At 40.3% G+C, this 20,157-nt stretch overlaps 1 protein-coding gene across 2 annotated transcripts in view; it reads right to left on the bottom strand.

Annotated features, from left to right (window-relative positions):
- LOC117457258 (rho GTPase-activating protein 42) overlaps window positions 1–19,769 on the bottom strand; it is a 90,537-nt gene extending 70,768 nt beyond the window's left edge. For both annotated transcript variants that reach the window (XM_034097220.2, XM_034097222.2), the window contains exon 1: window positions 19,486–19,769. In XM_034097220.2, coding sequence (XP_033953111.1) covers window positions 19,486–19,639 — 154 coding nt within the window. In that variant the 5' untranslated portion in view covers window positions 19,640–19,769. The remainder of the gene's footprint in view (window positions 1–19,485) is intronic.
- Window positions 19,770–20,157: the final 388 nt, after the last annotated feature.

Here is a 20,157-nt window from a genome sequence, read left to right as displayed (position 1 = left end):
TTTAGAAGTCCATATGTTGATTTGTCATCAGCAGGAACGTATAGAAAACTGATGCTGTTGACTTATTTGAACATCTATTTGAACATCTCTACTCTGAATAAATGATATGATATACGATGTCAGGAATAGCAAACACTAGAAGAGCAGAGTTGTAGAGGTTGCCTCAATGATGAGGCTTTCTAGGTATATGCATGTATGTTTTTTTTCCCGTTTATTTAACTTGTATTGTCATTACATTATTCATTCATTACTAGTAACGAAACGGTTTCTCTGCATTTTACCCATCCTAGTGTTAGGAGCAGTGTATGTGTACTTTGAGGTATGTGTCTCTACTATACCTCAAAGTGAACATACAGTGTGCTAAATATTTAACACATTTGTATAAGGACATCAAAAGGACCTGGCCTAACAATGTTGTGTTTATTTTCTATGCATTATGCATTATTTAAGAAGTGGGTAATCATCACAAATGATTTTGGCCCTTTGCCCATTAGTGGATTCTACAGAAAATATTGCTAAAGCAGTTACAAATAAACCAACTCAGTTGAAGTGCTCACAAGGCCAAGCAGCAAAGACTAATGGAAAAGGAAAGAGTGTAAAGGAAGATAAATGAACAGCTTCAATGTTTCTACCTTAGGCAAGCAGTACAGGGATGATCAGTGTGACACATTCCAGGTTGGAAACAATGCAGGGAGAGTCCCTCTGCTCCCATGTTGCTTTATCAGTTTAAATGTGAAAGTCTACTGTTGGCAATCTGCATCCAAATAGTCAAGTATACTGTTGAATTAAACGTTTGTTTTATCAGTTTTTACACACTAATCAAATGACAGTGAATGACAAGGTCAGTCTACAAATACATTAAAAACAGAACATGTCACCTTCATGGTGCTCTATGCAGACTTGCCTTGCTGTAACATGCCATGTTTGTTACAATGATTAGAGTAAATAACAACTCATCGATGATATTGAGGGTTGTACTGACGCAGGCCAGATAAGCTTTGTAAAGAAAATCAGAAAGTAAGGAATAAAAGACAGATATAAGAGGCACCTTTATTGGGTGTAGTATTATATGAGTAGAGCCTTCATGGTTCCCCTGATATTTCATCCTACTTTTCTACATCTCTTCTGACAGAGTTAAGCATTTGGCGCATTCCACTTTGAGCATCTGTGGTGGAAAAGAGCTGCTCTGTTCAGGGGAGTGATACAACGGAAGAACTCTGATAAGGTCTAAAATACGTTATTTACTGCATGAAGTAATAAAAGAAAGAGCTATTTCAGCAGAGTAACAGAGGTAAAAAGACAAAAAGAACACAACCTATTGTAAGTGTTGACTCAAAAATGATTAATACGGTCACCTTAAATAGTGCCTTCTAATCTGTTATTGTACCGTGGATGTCATTTTCCTGACACAGTGGCCATGCACAAAGGGCTGACAGAGAGAACAGTTTCTGCATGGTGTAAGCAGGTTCTAATCAGTAGAGCGCCGCGGACCACCCAGCCAACATGACTGCAGAGAGCAGAGTGTGTGAGGTGTGAGTGAGGACTATGGCTGTCAGTCACCGCTCAGCAGATCCCTCGGGGTACACCCTTCATCTCGTCTCCAGGGCAACCACATACTACCAAATTCCATCTGCTGACAACCCCTGACAAAACACAGACAACACTGCAGGAAAGTCTGTGGTTTGCTCGCTAACAGCTGGAGTTTTTTTCAGTAGCCGTTATATGAATGATTATTTAAGAGCATGCATACATTCTGCACAGGTAATTAGATTTGCACAGTTTGACTTCCGCAAGCCTTGTACGCGCAGTTCTGAGGTTTAAATGTCATAAAACCAAAGTATGTCTTCTCATTTCTGCAGGAATACTGGCATGTAATGAATTATTTAGACATTGCCTTGTTCTAAATGTACTTAACCAAATAGTAGTTATAATGCAGTGTGGTACTTTATTCGTATGTGGTATTATTCATAATAGCTAAAAAATATTTAAATATTCAAAACAATAGAAAACAAGTTATTGTTTTACTCGGCAGGACATGATTAAAACTTTATTATCTGAGGAATGCATTCCAAATACAAAGGTGTTCCAATTAGCACCATTTGTCTTTTAATAGCTTTATTTTTCACTGTAACGTGAGAAAATGCCTCCAAGGATAGCAAGACAATCCAAGCCAAAATGCAAGGGCATGGTCACAAAAATTGATAAACAAATAATATACATAATCTCAATGCCAAAAGAAGACTGTAATAACGAAGAGTGGGCATAAAGCTCAAGAAAAAACAAGAGTGATAGGGAAAATGTAGAAATGGTAACTTCAAAGTCCTTCTTAACAATGTTATCTAATATACAGACAGATATTTTGGCTGCACGAGTGCACGTGTATAAAAAACTAAGTATTTCAAAAATGTCTGTAGACTGGCACATGCTGAGGCATGCAGTGTATATGACTGACATACTCATCACAACACTAATTACAAAGCAGAATCCTTAGCCGCTTTCACACCAAGTACTTTGCCGTACTTAGTGCCCAGCACTTAGTGCCCAGCACTTAGTGCCCCCATGGAAATAAGTACAGATCGCGTTCACACCGGAATAAGTTCCCTGAGGGAAAATTACGCAAATGAAGCCGCTGACGTCACTTCTTCTTCTTCTGCTTTGGGGTTTACTGGCAGGCCGCAAACCACTTCACGGCATATACTGCAACCCGAAGTCCCCGGCCGGAAGTCCCCGGAGTTGGGGACTGGCTTCAGTAGAAGCTGCTGGGACTCCCAGCAGCTTCTACTGAAGCCTTCCGAGTAAATCGCCAAAAACGCAGACACCTCCTCATCACTCCCATGTTTTTTTTGTTTTGCCATAGGTTATTCTCTCTTTGTTGGTGCGCGGGGCTAATGCTAATAATGCTAATGCCAGCAAATACAATGGCGGCTTCACAAAACTTTTCAGAGTTTTACGGGGCGTGGTTTGCAATTTGCCCACCCAATCAGAAATTGGTACTTTTTTCTCCCCAGGCTAGTACCACCTCTCTAGCAGGCACTACAAATGGGGTAAAGGTTCTCTGAAGTTGAACCAAGTTCTGTTTTTGGTGTGAACGCAACATTCCAGGCACTATCGGAACTAAACGGGAAAAGTACGGGTAAAGTACTCCGGTGTGAAAGCGCCTCTTGATGAGCTCTCACACCTACGAACAATCTTAAAGGTTTTAATGACATTATAAATTAGAGCTTTAGACCTCGAGACACGGCATAAATGTTTCCCATTAAAAAGCAACAATCTGCACCATAAAGAATTCATCTTGAGCTTTTGTTAAATTGCTACACTTTTGCAAGTCTCCTCAAACGACTCAGAAATCAACAAAAGCAAAGGCTTACTGGATCAATGCTCTTCTTTTGTAGAGACGGTTCCACTGTGTGTGCCTGCGCATTAACATCCAAGTGAAAAACACCAGCTACTTTATCTTGTCAGTGAGACACTGCTGATTTCAGATGAGAAGGTCTTTAAAGGGGAACGCCTCCATGCGCCCATCTTAAGGAGACGGGGAGATCGCTTTGATGCAACAGTAGGGTGCAGCGGGCCCCTTTGATTCCATTTGGAGGGATTGTAATAGGGGAGCAGCTCTTCAGGTAAGGCCTCTTCCACCTGCTTGCTATTATGTTTGCCTGTCAGTCGCCCAGCGGGGGAGGGAGAAGTGCCAACAGAGGGGCCCTCGCACCCCCGGAGCATACCGAACATTTCCCACCGCCAACCTCTGCCTGAAACAAAGCCTTATCTAATAACTGCACACTTGCTGCCGAAGAAGCAGGCAGCAACTCAGAAGTTGCCAAACCTGTGAACTAATTCTTAAGGGACAGAAAACTTTCAATATGGGCTTTAAAAGACATGAAAAGAAGAGATTACAGAACAAAGTCTCTGTGGTGCAGAGATACAGCCTATTTACTGTATATTTGACTATTAAAGTGCCTGTTGGTGATGCTATTGAAACATCTTTCACACCACTGATTCCCAATGCAAGAAAGGAAGTTAGGGGTGGTGTAACAACATGTTAGGGATTAAGACTTGGTATTTCTTGGGACGACACATTTGAGCAAAATGCAGTATGATTCTGTTATTTTAATAGAACAAACATACTGTAAATGTGTAGTCTATAATGACTTTTTAATAGCTCTTGTATGTGTGCTGACTATTGTATACTTAATTAGATACCAGTAATTATTTCCAGGGGGGATTCTACATTTTAAACCCACATTTACCAGCAGCATACACTTCTGCAATGTATTTATCTTTCTACATGATCAAAAGTGGGATGTCTATGTCCTTTTGATTTTAATCACAGGTCTAGGTGCTATATACATATTGCCTAGAGCAAAGATACAGAAGACCTGAAAACAATGACCAATCAGAGCAGACCTGAGCGTTTTATTCAGCGCTTCTTAAAGGTCCCATGTCATGGCCATTTCTACTGATCATAATTTCATTGTTGAGGTCTACTAGAATAGATTTATATTGTGCAATTTTTCAAACTCACATTGGTTTCTCATACAGCATCTCTGTATAGTATGTGTATTCACTCTCTGTCCTAAACGGCTTGTTGGAGTGGCTGGGCTCCTGCGTGTGCCCAGTGGCTGTGAGCCCAGTGGCTGGCTGCGAGACAGCGATACACAGCGAAACCCAGCCCGAAACACACACACACCCCCGCAGCCTGGCTGGGAGTTTGTGTGTGTGCCCAGGCTGAGTTCCGTGGTGTCTTGCTGTCTCGCCGACCCCACACCAGTAAGCCAGCTCACACTGTCCGCTCCTCGCAGCAGCGAGCCTCGCAACGTCGCCCCGAGCGTGTGTGTGTGAGGAAGTCCGCAGATTGGTCCAAACGTAACGGCTCCGCGGACGTAACGTAACGTCACTATACCCAAATACGTCACTATACCCAAGAAGTAAACAATGGAAAAAGAGAAATCTCCAACAAGGTGTTCCGGGGCAGCATAGACAGGTATTTTATGTGTTAAGAGTTTTACTCGCTACTAGGGTTGGGTACCGAGAACCGGTTCCGGTTCGGAACCGGTTCCAACATTTCGATTCCAACGGCATCATTTAGACATGTGAATTTCGGTTCCACTTTTCGATGCCTGAGGAAATGTTTCTCGCCGTTCTCCGTAGCCTACTGTATGACTGCGGCGGGGCGGGAAATGTAGCGTTGTACCTCGAAGGGTGAGAACCAGAGGGGCGTAAGTGACATTTTGGTCCAAAATGAGTTATATATATCAAATGAAAGCTCTCAATGAGCTCTTTCTACTGCCAAAAGGGTGCATGTGAATTCTAAACCAATCCAGAGTTATTCATCAAAAACCAAAAGACCTAACACAGAACACACTGAACTATTCGGGGCCAAAAGGACGTAAGTGCACTTACGCCCTTTTGGCCCTGAGAAATGTATTATGGGTAAAGCCTTTGGATTGCACTTGAGTCAAAATGGCTGACACCATATGTAAGCAAGCTAGGTCAACCATGAGAGGAAAGCTTTTCACTGCTGAAGAAGTGTTACTAAGCTTATTTCAAGATGCAGAAGAGCTTGATGAAGAGAATGAAATAATCCAGGAATCAAAGTCAATGCTGAGTGACAAAGGAAACTTAGTTTCTACATATACATCTTCAACAGAGAATTCAACTCATCAGAGATCAGCACATGCATGTTCCAGTATCTGTCAACTCTTTCAGGTACTGAGCATGTGGTGCTGTACTCTGACACATGTGGTGGGCAGAACAGGAATGCTGGTTTTAGTGCCATGTGTCTCCATGAAGTTAAAACCTTGCCCATCTCCATTATTGACCATACATTCATGGAGTCTGGACACAGCAAGATGGAATGTGACCGTGTTCATGCAGCCATTGAGATCGACAGAAAAAAGGCCCTTTGTATAGTTCGGAGGGGTACACTCTTGTGAGGATGGCAAGGAAGAACAGGCCATAGAAGGTGATTCCAAGTGCTTCTCACAACACATAGGGACGGGTGGTGCAGTGGTCTGTGCATCTGATCATCAGATCAAGGGGGGTGCTGGGGTGCTGGGGAACTCCAGTTCGAAACCCGCTCCTGCCGCCACTGCGTCAGGCCGTTGTGTCCTTGGGCAAGACACTTCACCCGGATTTGCTCCTGTGGGTATTGTCCACAGTACATGTATGATATCAATGTGTACTTGTAAAAGTGCCTCGAGGCGTGAAGATGGATGGTGTGGCGCAGTGCGCTGTGCAATGATCATCTGATCATCAGATCATCATCAGGTGAAACCTGCCGCTGCTGCGTCGTCTGTAAAGCCGTTGTGTCCTTGGGCAAGACACTTCACCTGAACTTGCTCCTGTGGGTATTGTCCACAGTGACCATTGCATGTATAACAAATATGTGTAAACACACTAGGGATGCTCAATTATGGCATAAATCATAATCACGATTATTTTGGTCAATATTGATATCACGATTATTAAATATGATTATTCATTGACTTTGAAAACATCCATTTATTGAACTTAAAAAATAGTTGATTACCCTGAACTTTAAGTATAACTCAACTGCAAAGTATTCAGCTGAAGCCACATCTTTTTTAACTTCCCCACGACATTTGTCATATAGGGCAGGCAGTGCAGATCTGGTGAAATGATGCCAAGATGGCATCGCTTAACGCTTGTCCATAGTGTTAGCCAGTTGCTTAAACCCCTGGTTGCTAACCGTGCTAACTGGGCACATGTCTTTAGCTATGTAGAATGTGATGGCATGTGTTATATCTTTGTGTCCTTGCGAGCTGCTTGAGTAGGCCGTTGCACTGTAAAGCGCGTCCTTAATTGATGACTGTGATGTGGTGAATGAAGTCGAGGGGGCACGCTCGTGAACTGTCAACAGGGGGGCGGGGGGGGGCCTCGCTGCGGGGAAACCGTGGACCTCGTTGCAAGCCAAAATCGTAATCGAGATTAAAATACGATTAATTGCACAGCCCTACAACACACGGTCCGAAACAGAACCAAAGACACAGAGGGACAAACAGTTCTTTGGCAGAAAATGAAATGGCTGCGTCTGTGCTACACAAAAGAGGATCCGAAAAGGAATCAGTTCAAATATGAGCTGTCCGACCGAGCTGCAAGTTGGAAAGCAGGAGACCAGAGGTGCTCATGCAATTGAACCAAAGAAGATGCACACAGGTCCACCTGGGACCACTGCTGTGAAAAAGAAAGACGTACTCACACAAATGGGAGTATCCCTCACTCTTATGTGGACTTCTACCATTCTTTGCAAGTCATTCAGGCAGAGTAGGCTAGTATGTCCTTTCAAATCAATCTGAAACGTACATGATCTGCATGAAATATGCTGTTGTCGTATATTATATTGCTATATTTGACATTCCCAATGTTCTAAAGTAGTTTTTGATTTGCCAAACAGTTATTAGGCCAGGTTTAATGTAATTGATTGTTATTCAGTGAACTAATGTGATATTGATATTTTATATGATCACAATGGACTCTGTAGCCTATTTTCAATCGGTTATTTGGGGATACGCCCTTTTTCTTAGTTCATATGAGATACAATCTTAGTTCCAAAAAGGCGCATTTGACTTTATTCCGAATAAAAAAAAAATAGAAGAATATTTTTTTCAATGAAAGTCAAAATATTGTTCATTAAGTATATTGTCATCCACATGTTTATGAAGTTTTCATATTAAAGATTGAATTTAATAAACAAAGTCAGGACAAAGTATTGTCATTTTTTGTTTTGGCTCTCCTGTAAAGTTGGTCAAATGTCACTTACGCCCCTCTGGTACAACGTAACCTGGGACCAGGCCGGCCCGTCGCACTGGCGTTATAGATGTTCGCCTAGGGCGCCACATCTGTGGAGGCGCTGCGCTGACAGCTCTGGGAGAAAAAAAATATGTTTTGACCGTTGGTGCTCATCCTAATTTTCGGCCTTGATGTAACAACATTCATAATTAAGTAAATGTAACACCCTTTTCACCCGGTTACACTTTTCATTCGCCCTGTACGATGGGCGCTGTAAGTGATGAAAATGGGGGATGTTGGTTTATCTGGCAACCGCGGCTCACAGCCAAAGTGCGAGCGAGCGAGGGAGAGAGGGAGGGTGCACTGGAACCGGCGCTGTTGTTATTAGCATCTGGTGCTAGCTGCTCTAACGGAAGAAGAAGATGTTTCTACAATGATGTGGAGGGAGAGTTCTCTCCAGTCAGACTGAGAGGCTGATAACTACAGCTCAGTGAGGTGAAGGACTCTGAGTGTTTAGATAGTTCACTTTAGTCTAAGTTATCTCAGTGGGTCTCAAACGTTTTGATCACAATTTATGTAAACACATATTTCCAAGGCACTCCTTTATAATTATTGGGATAAAACATGTTTGAAATCATACCAATGTATACTATAGGACAGTAAACCAGACATATCGTTTTAAACTGGAGAGATAAAAAAATATGCATAAATAAAATAGTAAAATAAGATATGAATGAACAACACAAATAAAATACTTTACATGTATTTGTTATTGGCTATGGTAGGTTATTGGTTATGTACTTATTTAATTATTAAAATGTAAACCGATCTTTTTCATATGGGTGTTTAGTGTTGTACCCCCTAGATCTAGTCTCTAGTAATTCTGCTTAAAGTGCACCAGATTGAAGCATTTTACTTTAAAATGTTCAAACATTTCTTCCCGGTATGCCTGAGAAGGCAGATATGCTTGTTTTTCTCAACAAGAACCGTTTTTATATGGGGGGGGGTTTCCTTTAAAAGTTGGACTGTTGCACTGTTGTAGCTTCAGTGGTTCTCCGGTAACAGTTACATTATAGCATTGAATATAAACAGACTGATTAATGTGAATATTACTGTAAACTAACCTGTGTAAAAGTTTCTCGAATAAATGTAATTTTTTTGGTGGAAGAAGCATGTATCATTTCTTTACCCTGCCCCTCAAATAATCGGAATTGAGAACCGTTAAAAACCGGAATCGAAAAATAGAATCGGAATCGGAATCAGAATTGTGGAAATTCAAACGATACCCAACCCTACTCGCTAGTCGCTACAGGGTGTACTTTGAGGGTTTGTGACTCTGCAGACCGTTTACATGCATAAAAAGCTACATAACACGCAAGGGGACAGTAATAACCAGAAAAGCATGACATGGGACCTTTAAAGAGACAGGCGCTAAAACTAAACGTCTCTGACAGAGGGCGAATTCAGGTGTAGACAGACAGACAGCAGAGCAAAATATTGATTTAGAAACATTAACATGTTAAAATGTTCTAGTTAAAACCCAAAATAAAAGTGTGAATTTGAGAAATAATATAATATGTATATGACATCAATATAAGTATATATATTGAAGAAATACTGTAAGACTACACTGACTCCAGCTCTTTGATATGAGGCTGATGCAATGCTACAGCCTATTCTTAAGCTCCAAAGAAAAAGATCAAAGTTATTAGCCCTGCAATTCTGCTGGAATGAAAAAAGCCAGGCAGGTCATTCTCCGCCATTTATCACCAAGTCTACACTCTTTAGACCGAGCACAGAGATATTCTTTTAGAAGACACAGACAACACATCTGACACAACTTCTGAGAGAGATGCCTCTGGAAGAAAAAGAAGAAGCACTCAGAACTAATAAGCAGCATATCTCATTGTAGTGATGATAGTTGCAAGTAGGAATTGTAGTTTTCACTTACTGCATAGGATTTGACAAAACATTTATTTTGCGAGAGGCCTTCTTGCTCTTATGAGGCAGGCCCAATTAGCAAAGAACACGCTTCAAAGTCCTTTAAGACAATTCAAAATGAAAAGACGTTAGCAAAACTAATTAAAAACCTATTATGCAAACACTTTCTGATAAAACGTGGCAACCCATGGGGCCAGGCGCTGGAGACTTTTTAATGCGCCATCCAAACTCTGAGTTTAACGTCTGCGTTGGCAGGGCGACATGCACATTTCCCATCTTTTACCACCCAATCTCCTGGTTCCTCACAAGAATGTATATCGCATAATGTTCGCGAGCCAAGTCAACATGAGTTGTTGTTAACACGGAGTCTACACAAATCACGTGTTTAACTTAGGAAGGAAACTGCAATATATTGGGACTTTGTTGGGAACACGTTTTCCGGCAGAGGGTATGCAGCTTTTAGGAGAGCAATGTCTCTAATCCTTTTATCAAAATCTGTCTTCAAAAACACCAGAGTCCCTCGCAGTGCTGCATGAGCCCTGCTCACCGCTTCACTTGGCTTCATTACCAAACAAGTCACATAATGAACTCCTCTATTTCATCTCCATTACATTGGTTCAGATTCATCAATGTCCTCAAAGCAGCAATATATTATAAATGGTATGATCCTGCATCACACAGTCCGACAGACGTGCGCATACAAATTCACATATATACACACCCACGCACCGAAACAAAATTATGTCCAGCCAAATGCTATCTGAGGGAGGATGGGGGATGGGCGACGGTTATACAAGCTTGTTTACAGGACATTTCCTGTGGCTGTGCCTAGGGAACATCATCTGTCCTCAGACAAACAAACATTCAAGAGTTCCCAAAGCAGAGCCATTTTTCTTTTTACAACAAGTCTACACGTCACATCTTCCTCTATTAAAGTTGCAGTCACTAATTATAGCGATATCAAGTTGCATAAATACCTCAAAAATTATGCAGGCACAGTTGGGGCAAGCAAAGATGCAATTTTATAGACTTGCTAAAAACTGTAGTTTATCATTTTTTCGTAATAACACTCCATGCGTGTCAACCATTCATTACTGTGTATAGCAGGGAGGAAGCATCACTCGAGCTGATGTACAGGCGTGGGCCTGGGCTGGTGGCAGAGACTCAGTCAGCTAACATAATAATGGGCTGTCTTCTAGTTCAAACTGAGCTAATCTGGCTGCATTCTTTAAAGCTTATGAACATGAAATGTTTGCTTGGATTTATGAATCTTGTTAAAGATCAATATATTGCAGTTTTTAAAAACTGTGAAGACCGAACAGAAAATAAACTTCTAAAATGTGCAATAAAACTTGAAATGGAAATTGGTCACTTTGTAACTTTTCCCCTAAAGAGTTTCCAAGAGGCATTATTGTTGGTGCCACTGTCAGAAAACTAGACCTCTTTTCAGTTTTTTCAGCACAACAAACAGCATAGGACCCACTCCTTGTTTCCAATGAAACTGCACAAAGGAAACTTTGATAACACTCATTCTGTCTGTTGCTTTTAGTTTTAACAAGATGGAGCTACAGCTATAGCATGAAACAAACTTAGAACACCAAATAAATCATATCTTAGTTATTTGATAAAGCCACAGGCGTAGTATTAATTAGGGATGCACGATATTGGTTTTTTGAAACCGATACAGATAACTTCCTGCTTCTCAAGACCGATACCGATAACAGATAATAATATAATATATATATATATATTAAATGTACCTGTAGTTTTTGCCCACCTGGTGGTAAAAAAAAGACTAGTAGTGAGCAAATGACATGAGCATTACTACTATGAACAAAACTAACCCTGGGGTCGTCTCTGGCAAACTTCTTGCCTTTTTCAAAAGCCTCGTCGATAGGTAAAAGCCCCGTGCCTTTGCAGCTGGCTTTGGATTCGCCGCTAGTTTAGCAGCGCAGGCGTCTTTGTACGCTTTTAACACACCATCGTAGCGATGGCGATGTTTCAGGTGACTAATCAGGTTGGAAGTATTATAGCTCGTTGCCTTTTTCCCTCCTCGTGGAACTTCTGCATTGCATTTGTTAATACAAATAGCAAGCGAACTATCTAACTCTGAAACTTTGAAATAGTCCCATACTACCGACGACATGTTTGTTTACTGTCCTGGCTTCACGGCCGCACACCATTTACGTCACAGCCAGGCATGAGTTAGGGAGTGCTGGATTTGTGAAAAACTCCCCTCTTCCTAAACCACTAATACCACAGTACTGGCAAAACGGGAGGAGCCGAATGAAAAACAAGCGCCCCTCATCCCAATCCACCCACACCGCAGTATTTTTTTCTTTTTTTTACCCAAAAAATATATTGTATATTATTGGGGCTATTAATACTTTTATCGGGTTTATCGGGATGACGTCATAATTCCTAATATCGGACCGATTATTATCGTGCACCACTAGTATTAATACATAGGCAGGTTTTGTCCCTTACTGATCTAGCTAAGTAGAATGAAGGTTTCCTCTTTGTCTGCTCCGTCAACGGGGCTCTTTTCAACAGTTAACGTTAGCAAGTAACAGTATGTTACAGGGACATTATGACATGACAGAAGTATTCAAGTGGTTGCTGGAAGATAGATAGCAAGATAAACACTCCTTAATATTTGTCTTGGGAGCTGGCCAGACCATCCACAGATGAAAGCCTAATGAATATTGAATTTACATGACAGGTGTAAATGGAATGCCCATGGTGCTCTGTGTGTGTTTGATGTCAGTGATCAAATGTGATGAGGTGTTCTGATATACAGTACAACTATGATGGATGATGTGCAAGAGAAAATGTATTCCTCTGCCATATCTAGGGTTGGGTACCGAGAACCGGTTCCAACATCTGTGGAGGCGCTGCGCTGACAGCTCTGGGAGAAAAAAAAATGTTTTGACCGTTGGTGCTCATCCTAATTTTCGGCCTTGATGTAACAACATTCATAATTAAGTAAATGTAACACCCTTTTCATCCCGATTACACGTTTAATTTGCCCTGTACGATGGGCGCTGTAAGTGATGAAAATGGGGGATGTTGGTTTATCTGGCACCCGCAGCTCACAGCCAAAATGCGAGTGAGCGTGGGAGCGAGCGAGGGAGAAAGGGAGGACGCTGTTGTTATTAGCATCTGGTGCTAGCTGCTCTAACGGAAGAAGAAGATGTTTCTACAATGATGTGGAGGGAGAGTCCTCTCCAGTCAGACTGAGGCTGATAACTTCAGCTCAGTGAGGTGAAGGACTCTGAGTGTTTAGATAGTTCACTTTAGTCTAAGTTATCTCAGTGGGTCTCAAACGTTTTGATCACAATTTATGTAAACACATATTTCCAAGGCACTCCTTTATAATTATTGGGATAAAACAGGTTTGAAATCATACCAATGTATACTATAGGACAGTAAACCAGACATATCGTTTTAAACTGGAGAGATAAAAAAATATGCATAAATAAAATAGTAAAATAAGATATGAATGAACAACAAAACTAAAATACGTTACATGTATTTGTTATTGGCTATGGTAGGTTATTGGTTATGTTCACATACTTATTTAATTATTAAAATGTAAACCGATCTTTTTCATATGGGTGTCTAAAGTTGTACCCCCTAGATCTAGGCTGAAGTCGAATAGTCCATTTAGCTTAGGAACCTTCCTAAAGGAGTGAAATGACCCGGAAGTCCCTCAGTGGCAGCCATGATAAGTGCCGTTCGAATTCTCTAGAATGATGAGAATGATAGGAAAGGAGGTTTCAAACTTCCTTTATAACCTCCTTTAGCTTAGGAACCACTGGACCTCCCTAACCGACAGGAGAAGCGAAAATGCTGCCCCACAATGCCTTGCAGCCGCAGTATTTGCCGTCACTCAACAGTCGGCCGTTCACGGAAAACAACCGATTATGACCGAGAAATGATATCATGAAAGTTACGGTGCTTATTAAGCATTTTAAAACATAGGTGGTAAGTTGCCAAAGTGCTTTGTTTTGAACGTTCATCAGTATTATTACATTACATTGCATTTAGCTGTATTATAATCAAAAAGAGAAATATGAACGTTAGTTTTCACTGAAATTATCAAATAAAGTCAACATTTCAGTCTTTACTGAGCTGTGTGGAGTTTGTTCAACTTTTAAAAGATGTTTGAATGGTGATATACACAGTGATAGATGTTAAGGACTAACGTTTATAATACATACATTTGTATTGATTTTAAGATCTTTAGTTCATACAATCATACGTATTGGGATCATTTCTATTAATGTGGACCGGAGGGAGAGGGTGACGAGCATAAGTTTCACTTTCCTTTTTTATTTCAATTCCAACTTTGGTCATGAAGAATATGTTTCTCTGTTGTCCACGTTCATAAAGCAAAGCAGCAGCATCAGAGCACGGAGCAGAGTCTCTAGATGAGCTCACAGTAGTCCCTCGTTCTTATTAAACATCCATGTTGTAGTCCGCTGTATAGAAAACTGTGGTTTCCATAGTTTCCCCACAGCAGCAGACGCACATTCAGGACGTCCGCTGGCGCATCATAAACACGTCGGATAGTGAAAGTGCATTCGGATTCTCTAAAGTACCGCAGTCTCTTCTCCTAAGTCCTTTTGAATTCTCCTATCCACTATCCCTTAACCCCGTGACGTTTCACTCAGAGGTCAAGGAATAGACGATAGGGTTAGAACTTAGGAGCTGATTTTTAAACTATCCGACTGCAGCCTAGTCTCTAGTAATTCTGCTTAAAGTGCACCAGATTGAAGCATTTTACTTTAAAATGTTCAAACATTTCTTCCCGGTATGCCTGAGAAGGCAGATATGCTTGTTTTTCTCAACAAGAACTGTTTTTAAATGGGGGGGGGTTTCCTTTAAAAGTTGGACTGTTGCAATGTTGTAGCTTCAGTGGTTCTCAGGTTACAGTTATATAGTAGTGAATATAAACAGACTGATTAATGTGAATATATTACTGTAAACTAACCTGTGTAAAAGTTTCTCGAATAAATGTACTTTTTTTGGTGGAAGAAGCAATTTATAATTGTTTTACCCTGCCCCTCAAATAATCGGAATTAAGAACCGGAATCGAAAAGTAGAATCGGAATCGGAATCAGAATCGTGGAAATTCAAACGATACCCAACCCTAGCCATATCCAATATTTTGTAAATATGCCAAAACGTGCATGTTCAAATTGTTTTTTTTCCGTTTAATCAATGGTAACTTATGCAATTACTGGCTAACATGAACCATGGGCATTTTCGACTGCTGGCTGTAGCTTCCTATCCTACAGACATGATAATGCATTTAGGTCAAAGTATAAATAACCACAATTTCCAGAATCTTAAACTATTATTCAAGAACGGCCTCTCGTGTATGATTGCTTAAATTAAACACTACTACATTTGCTTGATTGAATTATTGTGGCATTACATTATGGTTAGTTTTTTTGAATTTTTCCTAAAACTGAAAATCAGGGTGCATATATCAGTTAATTTACACAAGTGTACTAAGTGACATTTTGGGCACCATTGTTACACACCATTGTTACACACTCGTCTCACCATTTGATTGTTACCAGATAGATTTCAAGTAAACAACATTTGACTCCAGTGAGGCCTGGCTACTTGCCTTTGAGTGCTTTGTAGACAAACCAACCTACCACATCTAAAATGCATCATTATTGGCCTCGTATCTGTGGTTTCACCCAGCCCACTCACCACGGTGGGATTTTCACGGCGGCCATGACGGCCATGGCCGTCGTAGCCCCTCGGTCTGGCCGTTATGCCCCACAAATAATTGTACGTCCTACGGCCACCATGGCCTTTGGGCCCCTCACACTGTTAAAAGTTGCTTCAAAAGCGTCAGAACAGTGGTTTCTGAACTGCATTATGCTGCGTTCACAACGGACGCGATGTGAATACTCGCATTGCTCTAACCGTTGGAGTTTCACCCCGCCTGTCAGCTGTGTTTACTCCTGTCATTCAAACAGGAGGCGCTGGAGCGGGGGCGGGGCTTATATCTATGTAAATACTGTGGTGGAAACCAACTACGACCAAATTAACCTATTTTACCGTGATTTCATTGTAATACACGTTTCAAAATGATGCCGAAGTAACTAAATACTGATAACGATTAGTAAAAACCATGCTTTAATGCTTTGACAAGACGGCATGCGAAAAACCTTTTAAAATGCGTGTTTTGTGAATGGAGATTGATCGATCAGGCTAACGTTGGAGCTGCTCCGTCCATACTCACAACAACGTCCTAAAGACAGAATTAAACCAGCGACTGTATTCGTCATGACAGAGACAGTCTGTGGTTTGTACATCTTTAACTTTTGTCCAGTTTCTGAACAGATATGAGGAGCTGTGAGGAGTTGATTAAAGAGACACACGCACGCACGCACGCACACACACACACACACACACACACACACACACACACACACCCACGCACACACTTTTGCATTTCAAAGTATTGCTTGTTCATACAGTTGGGTGTTGGAGCTTCACAGTGCACTGCTGAATGATGTATGTGCAGAGTTTGACCCTTGAAGGCTGTTTCTTCTGCTCTGAAATTGAATATATTTGTTACATATTAATAGAATTTTAGATTTTTAGATTTCATTTCGGATTTGTGAATGGGAGTAGTAGTAGATGGAAAACATACCAAACACTAATTATTCAAAGTATTTCATTTTAGATACGTTAATACTAAGGAGGCATAGGCCTATATGATGATACGATTATTGATATTAAAAAAGTGATTTGTTTTTTGTCATTAGAAAGTGAAGTTATTTATTTTTAAGCTCCAAATCCTAATTTTTCCCTCAATGGCCTTTCCGCCCTGAAAAAATGTGTGACACCAAAGGCCAAATGGCCTTGCCCCTACAATGACGAAAATCCAAGCCTGCCACTCACAAAGAGATAATTAGTACATGTAGCGTATTCAATTACTGCAGTCAAGCGGAGGGATTAATAAGAGTCAGCAGTTGTTATTTACACCAGGTGTGAACAGTCAATGCCAGCCAGAGCTAGTAAGGCTAAGCTATTTACAGCATCTGCAGATAGATGCTACTCACACCTGGAACAAATTATCCATATCACCAAATTCAAAATGTAATAGGATTTGGGAAAGTTAAACCAGGATCCTCATCATGACCAATAATACATGAATTACGATATATGTCTCAGAATGCAATGGTTTTCATTACCATGTTAACATAGAAGAGACACAACTAACATTGCATATGCATATATATATATATATAGATCAAGAGTGGCTATTTAATCCCCAAAAACAAGTCTGATCCTACCTTCCTTTACTACTTCATTATTTGAGCCAGAGTAAGTTGTGTAGCTACACACACATTAGAAACTGCAAGAGCTTCAGTAATGTGTATGTCCAACCATTTTACAAGTGATGTATTAACATGAAAGTCAACCTTTACGAGCCTCATTCACACAGACAGCACATGTGAAGACAGATGAATTATGGTTTACTATTGAAGTTTGAAACATGAGATGATTACTATTAAAAAAAAGGCTCCATTAAAGGTCTTCCAGTAATGTCACCACTGATGGCATGTCATAAACCTTCGTAGCGTCCTAAGTTAAAGACCATCAATAACTTACTTCCTGCGCTCTCACTCCTCCCCTGACTGAAACTGGGCTTTCCAGTTAAAGGACTGTTGCATACAAATATATAAAAAAGACAAACACAAGTCGAGGTTGCTTCCTGAATCTGGTTGAGTTGTCTGAGATTTTGAATATGTCAAGAGACCGAACACATAGGGAAGGGGGTATGGAATCTAACAGAATCTCAACTTAAGAGTTTTTCTACATCCATAACTAAAAAAGCATTCAAAGTCATAACCCACTGTCTTATATGCATATTACATCCTGGATTGTTAAGGTCTTATTTGGTATTAAGCGCCCTGGACTTTTGACATGCTGCTACGAGTATACCTTCCATGAATAAACCATTTAGCAGGGTGTTCCTGTCCACCTGCAGCAACCTGCCCACTGACAGAACAGCTTTCCAGCAAAAAGGTAAAAAATAGGTTTGGCCTTCAGCTGACCTCGGACATAGTAGACCTTTACAGCGGAAAGGCATGAAGATCAAAATGCTAAGCTCTCCTGACTGTTTTTGTTCACCTCAAATTGAAACAACAAAATCCAGATCTCATTAGAACATGCTATACAGTAGCTATCCCAAATGTCACTTTGGTTAACCATTGCGGTTTAGGTAACTGCTTTGGTCTGTAGTTTTGTCTTTTTGTGTGTGTTATCCATCTCTTCATCATGCTTTAGAATAACATTACTGTTCCACTTAATAAAATAACTAACAGCATTTATTAACAGAAAGAAAAGTAAAGTTTTCTAAGGCTTTCATAATTTGCACACTGGGTTTGCTATTTTTACAAACAAGATCAGTGCTCACTAAACAAAATAAAGGCCTATCTTGGCATACTATGGTATACACTTGATTAAGCCTGAATATTTCTGGCACATAAACTACATTTGGTGTGCACAGACTCTCATACACATATTCATCATTTGCAGCATCGGAAATGCAAATATTTGATGTCTTAATGTGAAAGAAATGTCAATATTGCAGCTCTAAGCCGCGTAAATATTTCCATGCCTAGAAAGTATTTTAGGAGTTGATGATTGCTTCGTTCACAAGAGCACATGAAGTGTGTAGGAATGGTGATGAAAGCATGAAAAGTATGATGCTTCCTCACATTTAAAGGTTGTTTTGATTGATGGGTTAGTGATTGCAGTGACATTACTGCTGTGGCCTTCCCATCCTCATCGAAAGCCATCTAGTTTACATATTTATTAGGCATATATATTTCTAATCTTTCTCCATTTCACAGACACACTTCTGACGTGCACAGACCAGACTGCCATTGCCCCTGGGATACAGCAGAACAGGAAGTTCCCTTTAATTTGCTAAGTTGAATTTCAGAGGACACTGACCCATGACAAAGTGCTTGCATCCTCATACAGCTCTCACTCAAACACTTTTCACTCACTTCTCATAGGTGACTTAAAAAACCTTTTGAAAGCATTATTGGACAGAAACTCCATCTCTGCACTAATAATTTCCAAATGTCTGGCTGTGGCTTTTTAATACATTATGAGAGCAGTACAAACCCATTCACACCATTGATAGTTTTGTATAGATAAGCCTATCAGCATGCATGCATGGATGAAGACAAAACGACAAACAAATGTCTTGAATTTACAACAACCTCTGAAAAAACTATGATGTGTACTTGTGGTAAATTACAGATATGATTCCATCAGTAATAGCCAGACAATGTTTCCCAGTGGTACTACTCAGTCACTTAGAAACTAAATAGATGTATTCAAGTACTGTAGCCTACTTAAGTACAATCTTGAGGTAATTGTGCTTTACTTGAGAATTTCAATTGTGTCCGATCTGAATATTGAGTACTTTTACTTGTAGTACTTTTAAGTATAGTGTTGATGCCAATACTTTTCTACTTTTACTTTTTGATTGCAGGACTTTTAATTGTAACAGAGTAATCCTACAGTCTTGTACTTGTACTTAAGAACACGATCAAAGTACTTTTCCAGCTCTGCCGGTGGCTCAGCTTCATGGAGACGATCGCATTCAGACACCGTAACTTAAAGACGCTGCAATGAATGCATCCTGTAATTACAAGTCTCCTGTGGCTTTCAGGTAGCTACTGTTATACAACATTATTGCATGACCCATGGGAGGGATAAATGGCGTGTTGGGCTACTTACTCTTTAGCGCATTGATGAGCATATTCCCATCCTTTATGAGATCTTTGATGAATTTATTAGTCCGCTCCAGCTCTATTTCATGGCATTTCAGACGCTCTCTGAAGTCAGGACTGTCCAGGAAAGAGTCACTGAACTCCAAAGTGGGGAGTCCCATTGTAGCTCAACGACAAAAAGTTGCCTTTCAAACTTAACTTAGCGAATAAAAGTGTTTGCTTTGCATCACGTAGCTCCGCTGAGATAAAGCCGTCTCCAAACTCCCCCCAAAAAGTTGTCCTGCTCCGCTATGTTCCTAACTTCCGCTTTGGTTTTCTCAGGGGTTTTTCGGTTACCTATAGTAAAAAATAGTTTTTGTCTGACTCCTACTGGTTAAGTTTAGAATAGTTGAAACCGTTTCTGTACACCAGTAGTCGGTCTCTGGTTAAAAAAGTAAATTAACGTATAAAAGGTGCCTTTCACTTAAGTTAAAGCGAAATAATAAAACAAAATATATATAAACAGTGTCTATATAACACATTGGTATTATGTTATTGTAGTCCTAAATTAAAGCAGCTTAGTTTTTATTAGTTTTTTGTTTTATTAATAAATTGCAATTTATTTAAAATGCCAAGTTCAAGGAACTGCCTTGTCACATTGATCATACATGGAAGTGGAGCCTATAGTTTATTTTTCAAT

This window comes from Pseudochaenichthys georgianus, chromosome 13, assembly GCF_902827115.2.
Source record: "Pseudochaenichthys georgianus chromosome 13, fPseGeo1.2, whole genome shotgun sequence".
NCBI lineage: Eukaryota > Metazoa > Chordata > Actinopteri > Perciformes > Channichthyidae > Pseudochaenichthys > Pseudochaenichthys georgianus.
The sequence above is the reverse complement of the archived record's forward strand: the minus strand, read 5'-3'. Positions and strand labels throughout refer to the sequence as shown.